Source organism: Protopterus annectens, chromosome 8.part0 (assembly GCF_019279795.1).
Source record: "Protopterus annectens isolate FY-2018-M chromosome 8.part0, PAN1.0, whole genome shotgun sequence".
Classification (NCBI taxonomy): Eukaryota; Metazoa; Chordata; order Ceratodontiformes; family Protopteridae; genus Protopterus; species Protopterus annectens.
In genome coordinates, this window is record NC_056741.1 from 1,977,444,621 (window position 1) to 1,977,461,114 (window position 16,494).

Genomic DNA, 16,494 nt, shown 5'->3' on the forward strand with positions numbered 1-16,494 from the left:
TATCTATAGCACAGCGAGTAAAACACACTACAGGCATAGTTCTTGCTTTCAGTACACTTAATTTACACTACAAATAAGCAAACAAAACATAATTCACACATCTTTTCAAGAAAACACATTTCAATCAGGTTTTCAGCTTCAGAAAAATGCTCAATCTCTGGTAAATTCCAAGTACTTCTTCACCTGGCTCTTCAGGTATTCTTCTTGGTTCTACTCAGTCACAATGCATTTTGAAAATCTTCCAGAAGGAGTCTTTACTCCAGGTAAAATTATCCCTCTACAGTGAGAGGCAACTGTCTCTTGCATTTAATACTCCATCTCCACCAATAAGCAAACCTCTCTCTATTGCTGGGCTACAACCCTCTCTTCTAATATAACAGCAGAAGAACTTTCAGTCAGTGCCTGCTGTTGTCTGCTCTTCATTCTCTAAGCTCATACAGCACCGTCACTTTATGTCAAATTTCACTGTTTACAAACACCCATTCAATAGTATATTACATGGAACGACAACACTTTGGAAGAAAAACAGCACATTTACAAGAAAAAATAGTATATTTCTAGTTGTACAATGTCCACTGTGCTATTGTATCCCCCTCACAGCACAGACCCACCCCTGGTTCTGTACTTCTAAAGATGGGATAGAAGGACCGGGATAACCAGTTTGTATCTGCATTTCCCATACCAGGTCTCTGCACAACTGTAAACTCTAAGAGTTGCAGGAACAAAGCCCACTTGCCTAACTTACTATTGATACCTTTATGCACTTTCAGTGACTATGGTAAAACTTTGACCTAGTAAATAATACTATAGAGAAGTGCGTGTTCATTCGGTGGTAAGGCACTCTCTATCGATGGGAGAGTATCTTGTACCTGCCCTGCATAGCTTTCTGCTAAGACTGCAGACTAGGTGTTCTTCACCCAATTTTTTTTAGCACAAATATAGTTCCCACCCTCACTTCAGATGCATCTGTGTAGATGATAAATAGTTTATCAAAGGCAGGAGCACCAAGTATTGACTAGAAACACATTTTTAGATAATTAAAGGCCTTATCTACTGCTATAGTCCATCCTATTTGCATGGGAGCCTTACCATTTATAAGATCTATTACAGAACAGGCTACAGAAGTAAAGTTGGGGACAAATATTCTAGAACAATCTGCTAGCACTAAGAATACCTTTATGTGGCACTAAATTTTGTAGCCACACCAGCTATCTTTGCTCTAAATACTTGTCTTTTCTATTTCCTCCTTTTTCTCCACCAGGCCAGAAAGATACTCACTTAAACCACAAGGAGTAACTTTGCTTACATCAATTACATCAATTACAGCCTCTAACTAACAAGACTCAATCTCTTCTTTTCTCTCATTAGAACAACCACTATCTCACTGTTCCCCATTCGGAGCCAGTCCTGTAAGGGCAACGCTGTATCATTGCCATCCAGAAAGGGAAGAATGTATCAGATGAGAGGGGAAGGTGGGTGGGAAGGAATACTGCAACATGGGAGAGAAGGACACCTATGGTTATGGCAAGACTTTAAACAACTTTTCTATGTCCTTCTATTTTCATGTTGCAGTATTCTGCATATGGGTGAGTGTCAAAGCTCACTGAGGTTGGGGTGGTGGTCTAGATGCAGATTCCAGGAATCCATGCAGGACAGCCCTGGAAAAACCTTCCCTGGACCTGGAGATGAGGTCAAGCTTGTAGTGTTTGGTGAAGGTGTGGACTGATGTCGAAGTAGCAGCTTCCAGAATTGAAGGGGTATCCAAACCCTTGAAGAAGGCTTCTGAAGATGCCATTGCTCTAGTGTAATGAGCTTTGACTGTCCCTTGCACGGTCTTGCCATGAAACTGGTAGCAAACAGTTATGGGATTTGATATCCAATTAGAAATAGTCTGCTTGGTAACAGCTTTACCCAGGGCTCTGGGGTGAAAAGATACAAACAGCTGGTCTTGTCTGTCTCATAGACTTGGTGTTGTGCAAGTAGAATATGATCTGTCTACACACCTCCAAGGAATGCAGCACTCTCTCACTGTCTCCTTGTGGGTTAGGGAAGAAAGCAGGTAGATGGATGGCCTGATTTAGGGACCTTTTGTTGACTACTTTGGGCATGAAGGACGGATTTGTCCTAAGGGTAACCCTGTCTTTGTGGAAGACTAGAAAAGTGTAGTGTAGACTTAAGGGCTTGGAGGTAGGATACTCTCCTGGATGAGGTTAGAGTCACCAACAGGATGGGTTTCCAGGTGCAGTGCTTTAAGGAGGCCTTATTAGCTGGCTCAAAGGGAGGTAGCATAAGCTTTTCTAGCACATAGTTGAGGTCCCAAGGCGGGGGAATGGGTCTCCTAGGAGGTCTAAGGTGCAGAACTCCTTTGAGGAAAAGTTTGCAAAGTAGTCATGAAGCAAGAGGTGGGGGGGGGGTCCAGAGGTAAGCAGGACAAAATAGCAGACAAACAGGCTTTAATGGATGAGTAGGCCAGTCCTGACTGCAGTAGCTCATGCAAATAAGACAGTACTAGGGGAGGTTCACTGAGAAGCGGATAGTGAGTTGTTTCCACTTGAAGAGATACGATTTTCTGGTATTAGGTTTCCTGGCCTCCTGCAGGACATCGAGCACATCCTCAGTGTAAAGGTGTCTAAATGGAATCAGAATCCTATCAGTCACAGGGTAGGTGGAGCATCTGCTACTGTGGATGGATTAGTGGTCCCTTGTTTTGTGTGAGGAGGTCCACTCTGGGAGTTAACTTGTGGTGATTGCCCTTGGACAGATGAAGTAAGGGGATCCAGTGCTGCCTGGGCCAGTAGGGAGTCACCAGCAAGACTTTTTGGGTTGTCCTGCTGTATTTTCAGCAGGGTTTTCTGGATGAGAGGGAATGGGGGAATGCATATAGATATTTCCTCTTCCATGAGAATGAGAAGGCATTTATTGCCAGTACCTGTGGTTCTGGTGTCCTGGTGCAAAAGCCAGGAAGTTGCCTGTTGAGGGAGGAGGCGAACAGGTCTATTTGAGGTATACCTCACTTATGGACCAGAACCAAGTAGACCTCTCTGTGCAGCCTCCATTCGTGGTTGTTTGTACTGGTTCTGCTCAACAAATTTGCCTGTTTGTTGTGGAGGGACGGGATGTAAGTCACTCGCAGGGAGATTCCCTGTGAGGTAGCCAACTCCCACACCCAAGAGAACTAACTGGCAAAGCAGTTAGGACTTGGTCCCCCCTTGCTTGTTGACATACCACAGTACAGACGTGTTCTATGTGTATATCAGAAGAGTCCCCTGTAGAAGGAAAGGTTGAAATGCCTGTAGGGCTAGCAGGATTGCCCTCATTTCTCTGGCACTGATGCATTCTGATTTTAGGTGAACCGGCCACAAGCTTTGCACCTTAGTCCTAGAGTACCTACCCAGCCCAGGTCCAAGGCATCTATGTGCATGATCTGGGTGGGTTGTGGTGGTTGTAGTGGGAGTCTTTGGTTCCTCTGTACCTGGTCCCACCACCAAAGTATCTCATTTTTTAAGCAGGGTAGAATTGTACAATGTGCCCAAGGGCTGGTTGTGTTGTTTCCAGACTGAGTGAAGGTACCACTGCAGCTTCCTCATGTGGAGCCTTGCTAAAGATAGCATGGGTATTGTGGCTGCCATGTAACTCAATAGTTTCAGGTACTGCCTTGCAGTCAACTGGGTCAATTGGAGCATCTGGAGGAGGTGATCTGATAGGGAGCTCACCTTTGGGGGTGGCAGGTAAGCCTCCATGAGGTCTGTTCTTATTCTGCACCCCAGGAAGTCAATGTCCTGAGTTGCTTGGAGGTGGGATTTTGGCAGATTTATCTGGAATCCCAGGGACTACAATAAGCAGATTACCAGGTGGAAGTGATCTTGCAGTATTTGTTGGCTGGGGGCCTAGATGAGCATGTCATCCAGGTAGGGGAATATCTGTATCCCCTTTGTCTTGGTGTAGGCTACCACTGGGGCCAAACATTCAGTAAAGACTCTGGGAGCCATAGAAAGACCAAAAGGCAAGGCAGAAAATTGCCAATGAAAGGAGCCCACCAAAAATCTTAATTATTTCCTGTGGGAGGGTTTGATAAAAGATGCTTACCTCCACATCCCTATGTCCAGAATATCCTGAATCCCTGTGGAGTAATCAGGGGATAAAGGGTAGGGAGGGTGAGCATTTTAAAGGCAGGTACCTTTAGGAAGAGATTGAGGTAGGAAAGGTCCAGGATGCGTCTCCATGATCCACCTTTTTGGGAACCAGAAGAGCCTTGAATAAAAACCTTTTCCTTTTGCAGAGGAGGAGTGCCCTGGTCTACTAATGTCTGCAGTACTGGTTGTAAGAGTAGCAGTTGCTGTGAAGTGAGATGGGGAATGCCCATCTATATGGGATGAGAGAGCCAAGTCATGTAATTGCTATCTTGGAGGATAGATAGGGCCCACTTGTCTTTGGTGATCCAGGTCCACAGAGGGAGACAATGAGAGAGGTGGGCAGACAGGGGTACGGTAGAGGGAAGAGGTTGAGGCAAAGGTGGCAGGTAGTCAGACCCTACCTGCCCTTTCCTGAAAAAAAGACCTCTGGCTAGATGCAGAAGGTGCTCTAGGCATAGGAGGTTGTTTCCTGATGGGTTTTTGAGGTCTGGCAGGGGGTTAGGCCTGGATTTTTTCCTGATAAACTGTATTTTGGAAGTATTGTTCCTGTGGAACTTGGGAATTGGTGAGACCAGGAGATGTTTGAGGTCCTACATCTCTTTGCCCCTTTGTTGCAGTGATTTAAAGAGATCTGCTACTTTAGATCCAAAATGTGCAGCATTATCCAGGCCAGGGGTGCATCCATGAATTTGGCCCTAAAATCATCTAGCAAGGGATGTAGGGGTGGCCAGGAATATCTGCACAGGGCAGATGCTGATGCTGCTGACCTAGCAGAGGATTCAGCAGCATTATAGCTACACTTAATGGCGTGTCTGGTGACTTGAGATGTAAGAGCCAGGAGGCAGAACAGGGCTGTTTTGGCAGGGGAGTCTGGAATATCTGCCAGATGTTTGGTGGCAGATTGTAGAATGATTTGTTATACTTAGCCATGTGGGTCTGGTAGTTAGTGGCTCTGAAGGTCAGTGTAGCAGAGGTATGAATCTTTTTCCCTAATCTCTCGATGGTCTTGCTGTCCTTGTCAGCAGGGAGAATAGTAGTTGTTAATAATTTGGTGGCTTTGTCAGTGGCCACAGAGATAGTGGCTGGGTTAGCTGGAGGGCACTTTATCAGATGCTTAGCAGTGTCACGTACTTTGTACATCCTATCCCAGTCTGCGTGGATTAGTGGATGCCAAAGAAAAGGCATCTAGGAAGGCTGGGAGGAACAGCAGATGGAATAGATGTTTCCATTTGAATGAGGTAATACCTCTTCTGTACCTCAGACATTTCTGAGGAATCCCATTTGAAATGTTCCTTCATCCTGCTAATGGTCTCACTGAAGGTTAAATCTTCCACTGGGGAATTGGGGTCCAGGGACTCTTCCTCAGGGGATCCATATCCCAAAGGAGATGAAAGTTGTGAATTGTAGGAGAGAGGTTCTTCAAACGAGTCTGAAAGGACCTCCTCATCCCCAGGAGGTTGGTCTGTATGCATAGGTCTAGAGCTTAGGAGAGGAGGACGGGTGGAGGTGGAAGAAGGAGTAGGCCTCAATGCCATAAAGGCATTGAAGAGGCTCTGACTGAAGGCCTGCCAGTCAGGCATGCTTTCAGAAGAGAGAGCAATATGTTTTCTCTTCTCCCTTCTTTTTAAAGGAGTGGTGATCGGTTTCCTAGAAACCGGGGACTGTAAAGGAGCACGGGTTTCCAACGACTCTCCACGAAGTGCTAGTTCCCCCCTGGCATCGGCTAGTGGTGCCAATACAGCCTCAGCGGACATGCTCTCATTTGTGGATGGTGCGGCGTCCTTAGAGGTAACCGCGACCTCCACAGAAGTGGATCTGGAACCCGGTCCTGAAACCATGCTTATGTTGGCCACAGTCTGGGAGTCGGGCAGATGAGGCTCAGCAGAAGTTGAAGGCCATAAGGTTCTGACCTTCTTCTTAGGCGGTTCTGGGGGGATGTAGGAAGGACCTTCCATCCTAAGCATAAGACGTTTCAGGCGTTGGTTCTCATGATACAAATTTAATGCACGGAACTGGCTACATAGGGTTTTCGGCACGAATGGCTGGCAGATAGGGCAGACATTATAGTTGTGTGCTCTTCCTAAACAGAGCACTTATCGTGGGCATCCTTATGAGGGATGTGGCATCCACACTGACACTTTCCCTTTTTGGATGACATTAACAAGCAAGGTTACAATAAAGAGGGACTAAAAAAAGGTTCCCCAGTGGGGTACTTATCTCAAAAACGGTCGCAAAATCAGAGGTAGCAGGAATACCTGGCATAAGAATGGCGGCTGAAAAGTTCTGAAGGCTGGTGCGTCCTTTTATGGCCCATGTTTCCTCCGCCTTGCCTGACATCTAATGCTCCACAGAGGGACTAAAAGCTTTTGAATACTGGCCGTACATACATGAGACTGAAGGGATAAACCCATATGCAGAATACTGCAACATGGGAATAGAAGGACATCTAATATTCCTTATAACAGGCCGTATTCACATCTTATCTGTGATAATTTGTTAATCATGTTTGGGCTTTTTTTAAGCAAGTCTGGCACTCCAGAAGGTGTTTCACATTCTGAACATCCCTTTAATAAAAAAACAGAAGCCTGAACCCTTTAAAGGAAAACTCTATCAGAGAACTAAAAAAAAAAAACATTTTTTTCACTCTGTTTCCTGACCTATTTTAACACTTCAAAATCACGCTAAGTGCTTTATTTGTAATTTTAGCCTGTTTACCACAACATGGCTACCAATGGGGCTTGATGTATCAACATGATCTTATAGTCCCTCATCTCTTTCTCTTTCCCATAATACTTTGTATGACTCATGCCAGACATAAGGAAGTAACTTTGAATTCCCATGTCATTGACATATAATGGGATTTGGGAGGGTCACTGTTAGTTTCCTTACCTTCTGTAAAAGGACTGTTTCTTTTCTGTCTCTAATCACCCTCATTTATGTTTGGCTCAGTCCTTGTTTTGCACTATACTTAGAAGTTATCCAGCTATGGCTAGAAAAGTAACTAAATTGCAGGCCTTTGTTCAGAGTTTTCTTTTGTAGTCTGAAGAATTGATTCAGCAAGGGTCTCCAAGTGCAGTGACAAACACCTCTGCAGTAGTGTGGGGGGAAGAGGACTCTCAATTTCTCCTGAACTACAAAAGAAAATACCGAACAAAAACCTGCAATTTAGCTTCTTTTCTGGTTGTAGCTGGATAACGTCTAAGTATAGTGTAAAATGACATCTGAGCCAGACATAAATGAGGGTGATTAGAGACAGAAAAGAAACAGTCCTTTTACAGAAGGTAAAGTAAATAACAGTGACCCTCCCAAATACCATTATATGTCAGTGGCTTGGGAATTCAAAGTTACTTCCTTATGTCTGGCATGAGTCATACAAAGTATTATGGAAAAGAGAAAGGGTTGAGGAAGTACAAGATCACAATGATACATCAAGCCCCATTGGTAGCCATGTTGTGGAAAACAGGCTAAATTTATAAATAAAGCACTTAGAGTGATTTTGAGATGTTAAAATAAGTCAGAAGACAAAGATAGAGTGGAAAAACAGTTTTTTTTAGTTCTACGGTGGATTTTTCCTTTAATTATGTCTATCTTTAAGCACCATCTCCACCTCCTTCAAAAAGCACGTGCAACTCATTTAACATTTTTTTCCAGTTTGAATTTCATTACTGAATTTACTTTAAACATACACATATGTGTGATCCAATCAATCTGTAAGAGCAGTGCAAAAATGCAATTATGGGAACTTCCTCAATTGCCTGAGGGAAAATTGCATTACATGGGATATGTAAAGTCACAATGAAAAAAAAAAAGAAAAACTGCACATTAAGTAAACATTTGTTCAAACATTTAAAACTAAAGTGGAAAGTCTATTAAATAAAGTATTGCAGTGTGCCAAAGTAACTGAGCACTATAGAAAGATGGGGCTTGATGAGTTATCCTACTCACACGAATTAATATTTATTATAAGTGGCATATACAGAGGGTGAAATCAGTTCTTGTATATGTTTCACTTTACTGTCATAGAACTTACCACAGCTACCGCATCACTAGCTAAAATTGCATTCATATCCAGTACTACATAGTATGCAATGTTGGTCAGGATGTAGATAACAGTCACCACAGGCATGGAGATAGCAATGGACAAAGGAAGGTTCCTGCAAAAAATAAAGAGTTTTATTCCACTCCTAAACCTCTGTCAGTTCAAATATTCAGCAGTATGTGATTTACTTTTCATTTTAAATCCATGGTTTGCTAGTACATACAACAATAAACAGCAAATTTTCCACCTACAAAGTATCACAGCAAGATTGCACCAGGTCTTGAAACAGGAACGGACAATCACATTTAATCAACGAAACTATGGACCTGTGAGGGTAAGGACATTTCTCCTTACCACCAAGATTGTATGACCTTGAAGTTATCATATTTAAGAAATGTAAGGATGTTGGGAGGGGTATCCAACAAGACATTTAAGAATAAAATGTTAAAAAGGAACATAGTAATACTCATAAAACTGCACAACTGAAGATGATATGTACATATTACAAGTCTTAAATTTAATTAATAAACCAAGCCAGATGAAAGAGTAATACAGTGTTCACCATGGCAGCCATCTGTAACAAGTTTCCCATAAAGTGATTTCTGAAATGCAAGTTATAGATGAACTGGATTCAAGAGAAAACTGTATCACCGTTGATTATTGGAGGCATTCTTCATTTTCATTTTGTCAAAGCTGTTTTAGCTACTGGCTAAGTATAAATAACATTGATTATTCTTATTTAGAACAAGTTACCTTTTTGTCATATCCCAATAATTCTCATCTCATTTCTTTCACTTTTTAATATCCTGTTACAAGTTCCTCCACATCAGTCCTAAACACAGTTAAATCTGAGCACGACTCAGTGATACTTAGAGAGAGAGAGAGAGAGAAAGTACAGTTGTGTACAATTACCATAAATGTAGATGTTCGAGTGTCTTCACTGTTGCAGTCATCGCATTTGGGTTATCCCTGCTGGGGTAGCCCTCGGCCAGCCTGAATACCAGAGACTTAGTATTTCTGTTTCGGTTGCTGTCACTTGAAGACTGATGTCAGGTCGTCAGTGGTATAAAGGAAGGCAGCCGATGCCATTACATCAGTTTTTCTTGCCCTAACTGGTCAGGAGCCCCTACAGTAGACGTCCAGGCTCAGGAGGCAGAACCCCACCTGTGGGAAAAAAACACTAATATGTCCTTTGTAAGGAAAGTAGAACAACAAGGAAGAAAGGTAACAAAAAGAAAAAGGGGGAAGGAGGGAGGGAAACCAGGACTGCAACACTGAAGACATTCGAACATCTACATTTATGGTAAGTGTACACAACTGTACTATGTTCTTTGTGTTTCACTGTTGCAGTCATCACATTTGGGTAGATTCCCAAAGCTGAGGAAATGGGTGGAGGCAGTCAAGGAAGCTAGGGGCTGGCTAGCATGCCCTGCAAGTCTGCAGAGGCAAAACCTGCCCTGGATTTAGAAAAGAGAGGCAGGTGGTAATGTTTGGTAAAGGTGTGAACAAGCATCCAGGTGGTAGCCTCCGGGATGTCCCTGGTGGGGACTCCTCTGAGGAATGCTGCAGAGGTGGAGGCTGCTCTGGTGGAGAGGGTCCTGACCCCTTGGGGGGAGGCTTGCCATGCTGTTTGTGTAGCAGAAATGAATGCAGTGTGCTATCCAATTGGAAATGGGTTTGTTTGGAGATGGCTTTGCCCTCCGTCCCTGAAGCAAAACTAACCAGCAGTTGATCCAATTTTCTGAAGGGTTTAGTCCTGTCCAGATAGTATCCGAGTTGTCTGTGAACATCTAGAGTGTGCAGAATCCTTTCCCCCTTGTTTTGAGGGTTAGGAAAGAAGGTGGGCAAATGGATGGAATGGTCGACAGCCACACTGGATATCACCTTGGGCATGAAGAATGGATTAGTTCTGAGGGATACCCTGTCTGCATGGAAGATGATGAAGGGTTCCACTGCCATGAGTGCTTGCAGCTCAAAGACTCTTCTGGTTGAAGTAATGGCCAGGAGGAAGGCTGTCTTCCAGGAGAGAAATTTTAGCTCTGCAGAAGAAACTGGTTCAAATGGAGGCAGGGTGAGCTTTTCCAAGACAAAGTTAAGGTCCCAAGCAGGTGTTGATGCCCTTCTGGGGGGTCTCAAGTTGTTAGCCCCTCTGAGGAACTGCTTGATCACAGGGTGTGAAAAAAGAGGCTGCTCAGTGGGAAAATGAGCAGAAATAGCAGATGCATGAATTTTTATATTGGAGAAAGAGAGACCACTGTGTAGTAGTTCAGCTAAATAATCCAGGATGAGAGGGATGGAGGGCTGTGCCGTATTCACCCCTTTAGCCTGAATCCAGGTGCAGAACTTCTTCCATTTATCTGCACAATACTTTCTGGTGCTAGGGCATCTAGCCTCTCAGATAACATCTAGCACCTCTTTACTGAGGAGGAAAGATTGGGCAAGGGGTCAGGTCATAAGCCAAGTTGTCAAATTGAGTGTCTGCAATTGGGGGTGCATGAATTCCCCTTCCCTCTAAATTAGGAGGTTGGGAATCTGAGGAAGATTCCATAGGGGCAGTGGGGACAGGCTGCACAGCAAGGGGTACCAGTACTGTCTGGGCCAGTCTGGAGCTATGAGAATGGTCCTTGGTTTTTCCTCGCTTATTTTGATCAGTACCTTGGGAATGAGAGGTAGGGGAGGAAAGGAATCGACCGAGAGGTTTGCCCAGAGGAAGAACAGGGCATCTACTTTCCATACCATGCAGTGATGCTCCCTGGTGCAGAATTTGCTGAGCTGATGGTTGGTGTGGCAGGCAAAGAGGTTGAACTCCGGGGTTCCCCATTTCTGAGTTATTAGTAGGAAAGTTTTTCTGTTGAGCTGCTACTCGTGGGGGGTCCTACATTTTTCTGCTTAATTGGTCTGCCAGGGAGTTGAGATAGCCTGGCAGGTATTGTACTAACAGGTGTAGCTACATGGAAGAGGCTGCGAACCAAAGGGTCATGGCCAGCCTGCACAGTGCGTAGGAGTGAGCGCCTCCCCTACTTGTTGATGTACAACATCAATGTGGTGTTGTCTGTTTTGATCAAGAGAACCCCTGGAGAGAGAAGGGGTTTGAAAGCTATCAAGGCCTGCTGCACAGCCATCATCTCTTTTAGACTGATGTACAGGGCGAGTTGCTGGGGGTTCCATTGGCCTTGTATGTACCTGCCATCCTTGTGTGCACCCCAAGCGCAGTCTGATGCATCTGTGGTGAGGGTCTTGGCAGTGCGGTGTGAGGAGAAGGGCAGTCCCTTGTTGTGTGAGCTGGCTGTTACAGAATTTATGAACATGATTATGCCATCAGAAAGAATAATCTGAACAATGCTTTAGCTAGGCATATTCATGACGACATCAACCACAATTTCAGGTTCATGGCTATAGACCATGTAGACATCAATGACAAAAAACCTTGGGGGGGGGTGTTAGAATTAAAAGAACTCAGGTGACAGATCTTACTGCATGCTGAAAAATGGCCTGGTATTAATAACAGGACTTCATTACTCCTGTCCTAAAACTAAAGGCCCTTGAAAGAAATATGATATTGTAAAGAAGAGGAATATGTCTTGATGAATGAATTACTAATTCATGAATAACTTCTTCTAGAGTAGAGACACCCGAATACTAGTGAATGGCATTCAGAATTGCCTGTTTTCAACTGAAACAAACGTTTTTTAACATCATATATATATTTTTAACATACACTTGAGAACAAAAATTGTGACTGAAGGATTAATGGTTCTTTTTCTTGTTACTGCTAGCTGTTTTCCTTGTGCCCAATCAGAATGAACTGTGTAGCATTTAAATCCTTGTTTTAAATCATACTTCTGTCTGATGAGGTTTACACTGTTTAAATGAAAGCGCTTACGTGTGTTATTTTTTATTTTTATATTTATATTAAAAACTCAGAATTATATACTGCTCTTGGAGTTTGGTGTTTGTGGGATCTAAACCTGCCAGTTTGTTCACATTTCTTGGTCTGTTTCAGCTTCTTTGGTTCTTCAGTTTGTCTCCTGGCTGACTGCCTGAATAAGGCAGTCGTTTAAGTAGGGGTAAATTTGAATATTTCTTTGTCTGCAAAATGCAATGGCAGGAGCCAGGCATTTTGTGAAAACTCTGGGAGCAGTAGACAAGCCAAAGGGAAGTGCAGAGAACTGAAAGTGTTGAGATCCTGCCCTTAAGCGAAGATACTTTCTTCAGGACTCCCTGATGGGGATGTGGAGGTAGGCCTCTTTTAGGTCCAGGGTGACTAGCCAAGTGTCCTTGGACAGCATGGGTAGCAGCTGCTGGAGGATGAGCATTTTGAATTTTGGGACCACCAGGAAGGTGTTTAGAATGGATAGATCAAGGATGGAGTGCCAAGTGCCCTCTTTCCTGGGTACAAGAAAAAGTCTGGAGTAGAAGCCTTGGCCTATCTGCTCTGCAGGAACATGTTCTACTGCTCCCAATGAGAGAAGGTTATGGATTTGCTTTTGAGCCTCTGCCCACTGATTTGCTGGTAGATCAGGGAACCCTTTTGGGTATGGAAGGAGAATCTGTACCCCTGAGACACAATGTTCAGAACCCATTGGTCCTTGGTAATTGTGGCATTTTGATTTGACATGGTCTGGCAAGGGTTGCTCCTTAAGCCATGCATGTCTTCTAATGACAGATCCAGTAACTGCTGTCCTGCAAGAAGCTTCTAGGGCATCAAACCTGCAGTGTAAAATGTGTTTAGTTACTTGACCAGGAGAGTGTATTAATTCCTGTAAATCTTTAGATTCTGCCCATGCAGGAAAGGAGGAATTTTTTTGTTTAAGGAGTTCCAAGGTATGCTGCTGATATTTAAGCATATGGAACTGACAATTTAGTGCCCTGATAGCAAGAGTAGCTGAGGTGCATACTTTTTTACCCCATATTTCCAGTGCTCTGGAATCCCTGTCTGAGGGGGTGGGATTCTTAGCTGAAGTAGCTGTAACCTCTTTAGGGCCTTGAGTAATGACCTCAGGGTCGGCTGTTGGGTTTTTAAACAGATATTTGTGAGAGTCAGGGACTCTGTAGTACGTGTCTGGCTTTCTTGGAGCAGGAAGGAGGGCATCTGGAGTCAATCTGGAGTCAAGCTGGATTCAAGGAAGACATCATTCATCACATCTAGGACTGGGGGGATGGTTAAGGGCCTCTGCTGTGGAAGGTCTAGGAACTCTCAGAGTCTCTTTTTAGACTGCGGGTAGTCTTGACTCTCCCATTTGAAATGCTCCCTTAAAGTATGCAAGGTTTCCCCAAAGGAAAACTCCTCTGGGGGTAAGGCTGAAGGGATAGATTCCTCTGCATCAGAATCCTCATATGTTGAGAGGGGCTGCATGTCTTCATAGTCAGATGCATCAGATTCATCTGACTCTTGCTCAGACAAAACTTCTGGGGACAGATCTCTTTCTTTTTTGAGGGAGTGGCTTGGCTTCCCCTAATCAGCATGATAAGATCCTCTGCCATTCTAAGCATTTGTGACTGAGGCAAGGGAGCAGGCGCCAAAGAATGGCTGGAAGTCGGTTTCTTGGGAGTGGTTTGACCCTTGGGCCTAAGGAACTTGGTTGTTTTAGAAAGAACGGTACACATGAAAGAAGGCGTCCGTTTATATCTGGATTCGGTATTGCAAAGGACTTCCTCGGAAGTCAGTGCCTGCACAGCGGCTCTGGACCCATCCAAGGTAGAGACGACAGCAGGATCCTTAGACGAAGAAGAGTTCTGCGGCATACTGGACTCTGAAAGGGTCTTGGTAGAGGCCTGCGAATTAACTGAAGCGGGCATCAGGGGCTGCGAAAGTGCCTCACTGAATTCTGGAGGACTGATGACCAGCTTGGCGGTAGCATCGTCGGAAGGTTTAGTCTTGTGTGGTCTGTCTCTGTCTTTATCTTTATGTTTTTTTGAAAGATCTGCTGTCAGATGACTTATGGAAGACCTATTGGAATTCGAGGACATTAAACTGAAATATCTGGCTAAAATAAGGGCCTGAAGATGAACAGTTCTGGCATTAAAGCATGGAACCGACAACGAGGGACGTTGTGGTCTGGGCCTAGACAAGTGACAAAGTAGGAGTGGAAGTCCCGGTGTGGAATTTGCTTTCCACAGGTGAGACAATTATTAACTTTTTCTGACATCGGTTAGTGCAAGATAAAAGATCCCCAATGGGGTACTTAGCTTTCGAAGACTTCAACTTCAGTTCGCAAACTAAACTCAGGTAGTGGCCAACAGGCACTCGTGCAAACTGCTTCTGCTTCGGGCTCCACGGCAAGAAAGACAGGCGTAATGGAGTTGGCTAACTTCCTTTATACCACTGATGATGGGGTTGTTGGCTGGCATAGTGGTTAAAGTATTTACCTTAAAAACACAAGGTGCATGGTTTGATTCTCACATGGGGTAACTGGCTAGGCTTAAAATGGTCCACAGGGGCAGTTAGCCTAGTACTAACCTATGAACCTAATGTTAGTCTTCAAGTGACAGCAACCGGCGTAGAAAAACTAAGTCTCTGATATTCAAGCCGGCCGAGGGCTACCCCAGCAGGGATAACCCAAATGTGATGACTGCAACATTGAAACATGAAGAACATCTGTCTAAATAATGCATGGATGTGAGAAAATCCATTAATATGTTCATAATACAGAAGCTCTCATGTCTAACAGTCACAGTCATAAATTGGAAACATCTTCTTCTTCAAACTTTACTAACAGTAAAACATTTGTGTGGAATTTCCCAGGAAAAAAAATCTAACTTCTACATTTGATGGTGCATCTCTGTCAAATCCACTACCAAGTGACTCTGTCCAACTCAACATCTAGTGCAGTATCATGCCTTACCCAAGTGTCTAAGGCGTTTAAAGCTCCATACACTTTACTAAATGATCTAATTACTACAGGATTCTCTTCTCTTGGACTTTATATTAAAATTAACTTTGAGGAGGTGTAGCATCCAACAGATCTGTAAAGGCAATGTCTCTCTGTACTGATCAGTCTCTCATAGGTTCATAACTGTACACTAGGCTAATGACTGCTGGGACCTTTATAAGCCATGCATCCCAAATGTATCTCAAGTTCTTTACATGTTATTTTGAGGGGTATATGTATGGGTTCATAGGTGTATGAAGGGCAAGAATCCAACCCTTTACCTTGTGTCTATGAAGTAAATAGCTTAACCATTATTCCAATTCTCCAACATTCTTTAATTATCTGTTAACTTAAATCATTATTTAGTCTACTACCACTGTAATTTGAACCAAATATTAAGCATTAAAAATGTCTTTCTACTTTTCCAGTTGCTTCAACCCATTTCCTCCTGCAAGTCCATTTCACTATCCCCATTACCAATACTGACCACACTTTCAATTTCAACTTTGCAAGGAAATTGCCATAACTGTGCCTGTTTTACTGCAGAGGAAGAATCTAATGTATCTACTCACTCCAATAATTATTTTTCCCACTTAGCCTTATATTCTCCCTAAGCAAAGCAGTATGGATTAAAGTAAAGTAAAGGTCAGGAACATTTAAATATCCCTCATCCTTTAACAGTATCACTATCTTCTATGCTAGCAAATTTCCACCACCATCCTACACATAATTTGCATAATACTTTAACTTCCTTTAAAAATGAACAAGATTATCCACTAGAAATACTTGCAATACATGCAATAACACAGAACAAAAAAGTAAGACATAAACCCTTTAATCCAGTTTCAGTCTAATAACTTTCCACATATTAAAGTCCCCCTTTAGTTTTTTTCTTTAACTCATCCTAAGGAATCTGCACTACTTAAGGACATACAGAGTATGCAGAATGAAATGCCTACACACTTTTCTGCGGATCTTGTAGCTGAAAAACTTGACAGCCTACATGAAAATATTTCTATGTACGAAAAGAGGCTATCAAGTGTCAAGACTAAGAAAATACAAAGAGATCTTAGTGATTTTGCAGCTGGGAAAATGTTTTCTTGGAATAGGGAAGGGAATAATGTGGAAGAACCTCCTAGGAGTACAGGAAGAGGGTGTAGCACCCATTATAGTAATGCTGAGGCTGTGTCAGCAGTAACTCCATCCTGTATGCTCTTAAATGCTCCTACAGAAGTAATGACAAACAATTCAAATGCTGCTGTATCGACTCCAGTTTGTCCAGGTTCACTTACTAGTGCTAGGCTTGCCTTAACTGATCAGGGCATGCATGCAGTAACTAATGATATGAACAAAACTGCAACATCAAAAGAAACAGCAAGCACTAATGATGTCAGTATACCTGCAGTTAAACCCAAGGAACTGAATATAGCTTCAGGCAGCAAGGACTATG

General features: G+C 43.4%; 1 protein-coding gene across 1 annotated transcript in view; it reads right to left on the minus strand.

The window, feature by feature from the left end:
• Positions 1 to 16,494, minus strand: part of SLC7A6 (solute carrier family 7 member 6) — an 855,166-nt gene that overhangs the window by 315,730 nt on the left and 522,942 nt on the right. The window contains exon 4 of the mRNA XM_044081519.1: positions 8,164 to 8,287. Within this exon, the coding sequence (XP_043937454.1) occupies positions 8,164 to 8,287 (124 nt within the window). The remainder of the gene's footprint in view (positions 1 to 8,163; positions 8,288 to 16,494) is intronic.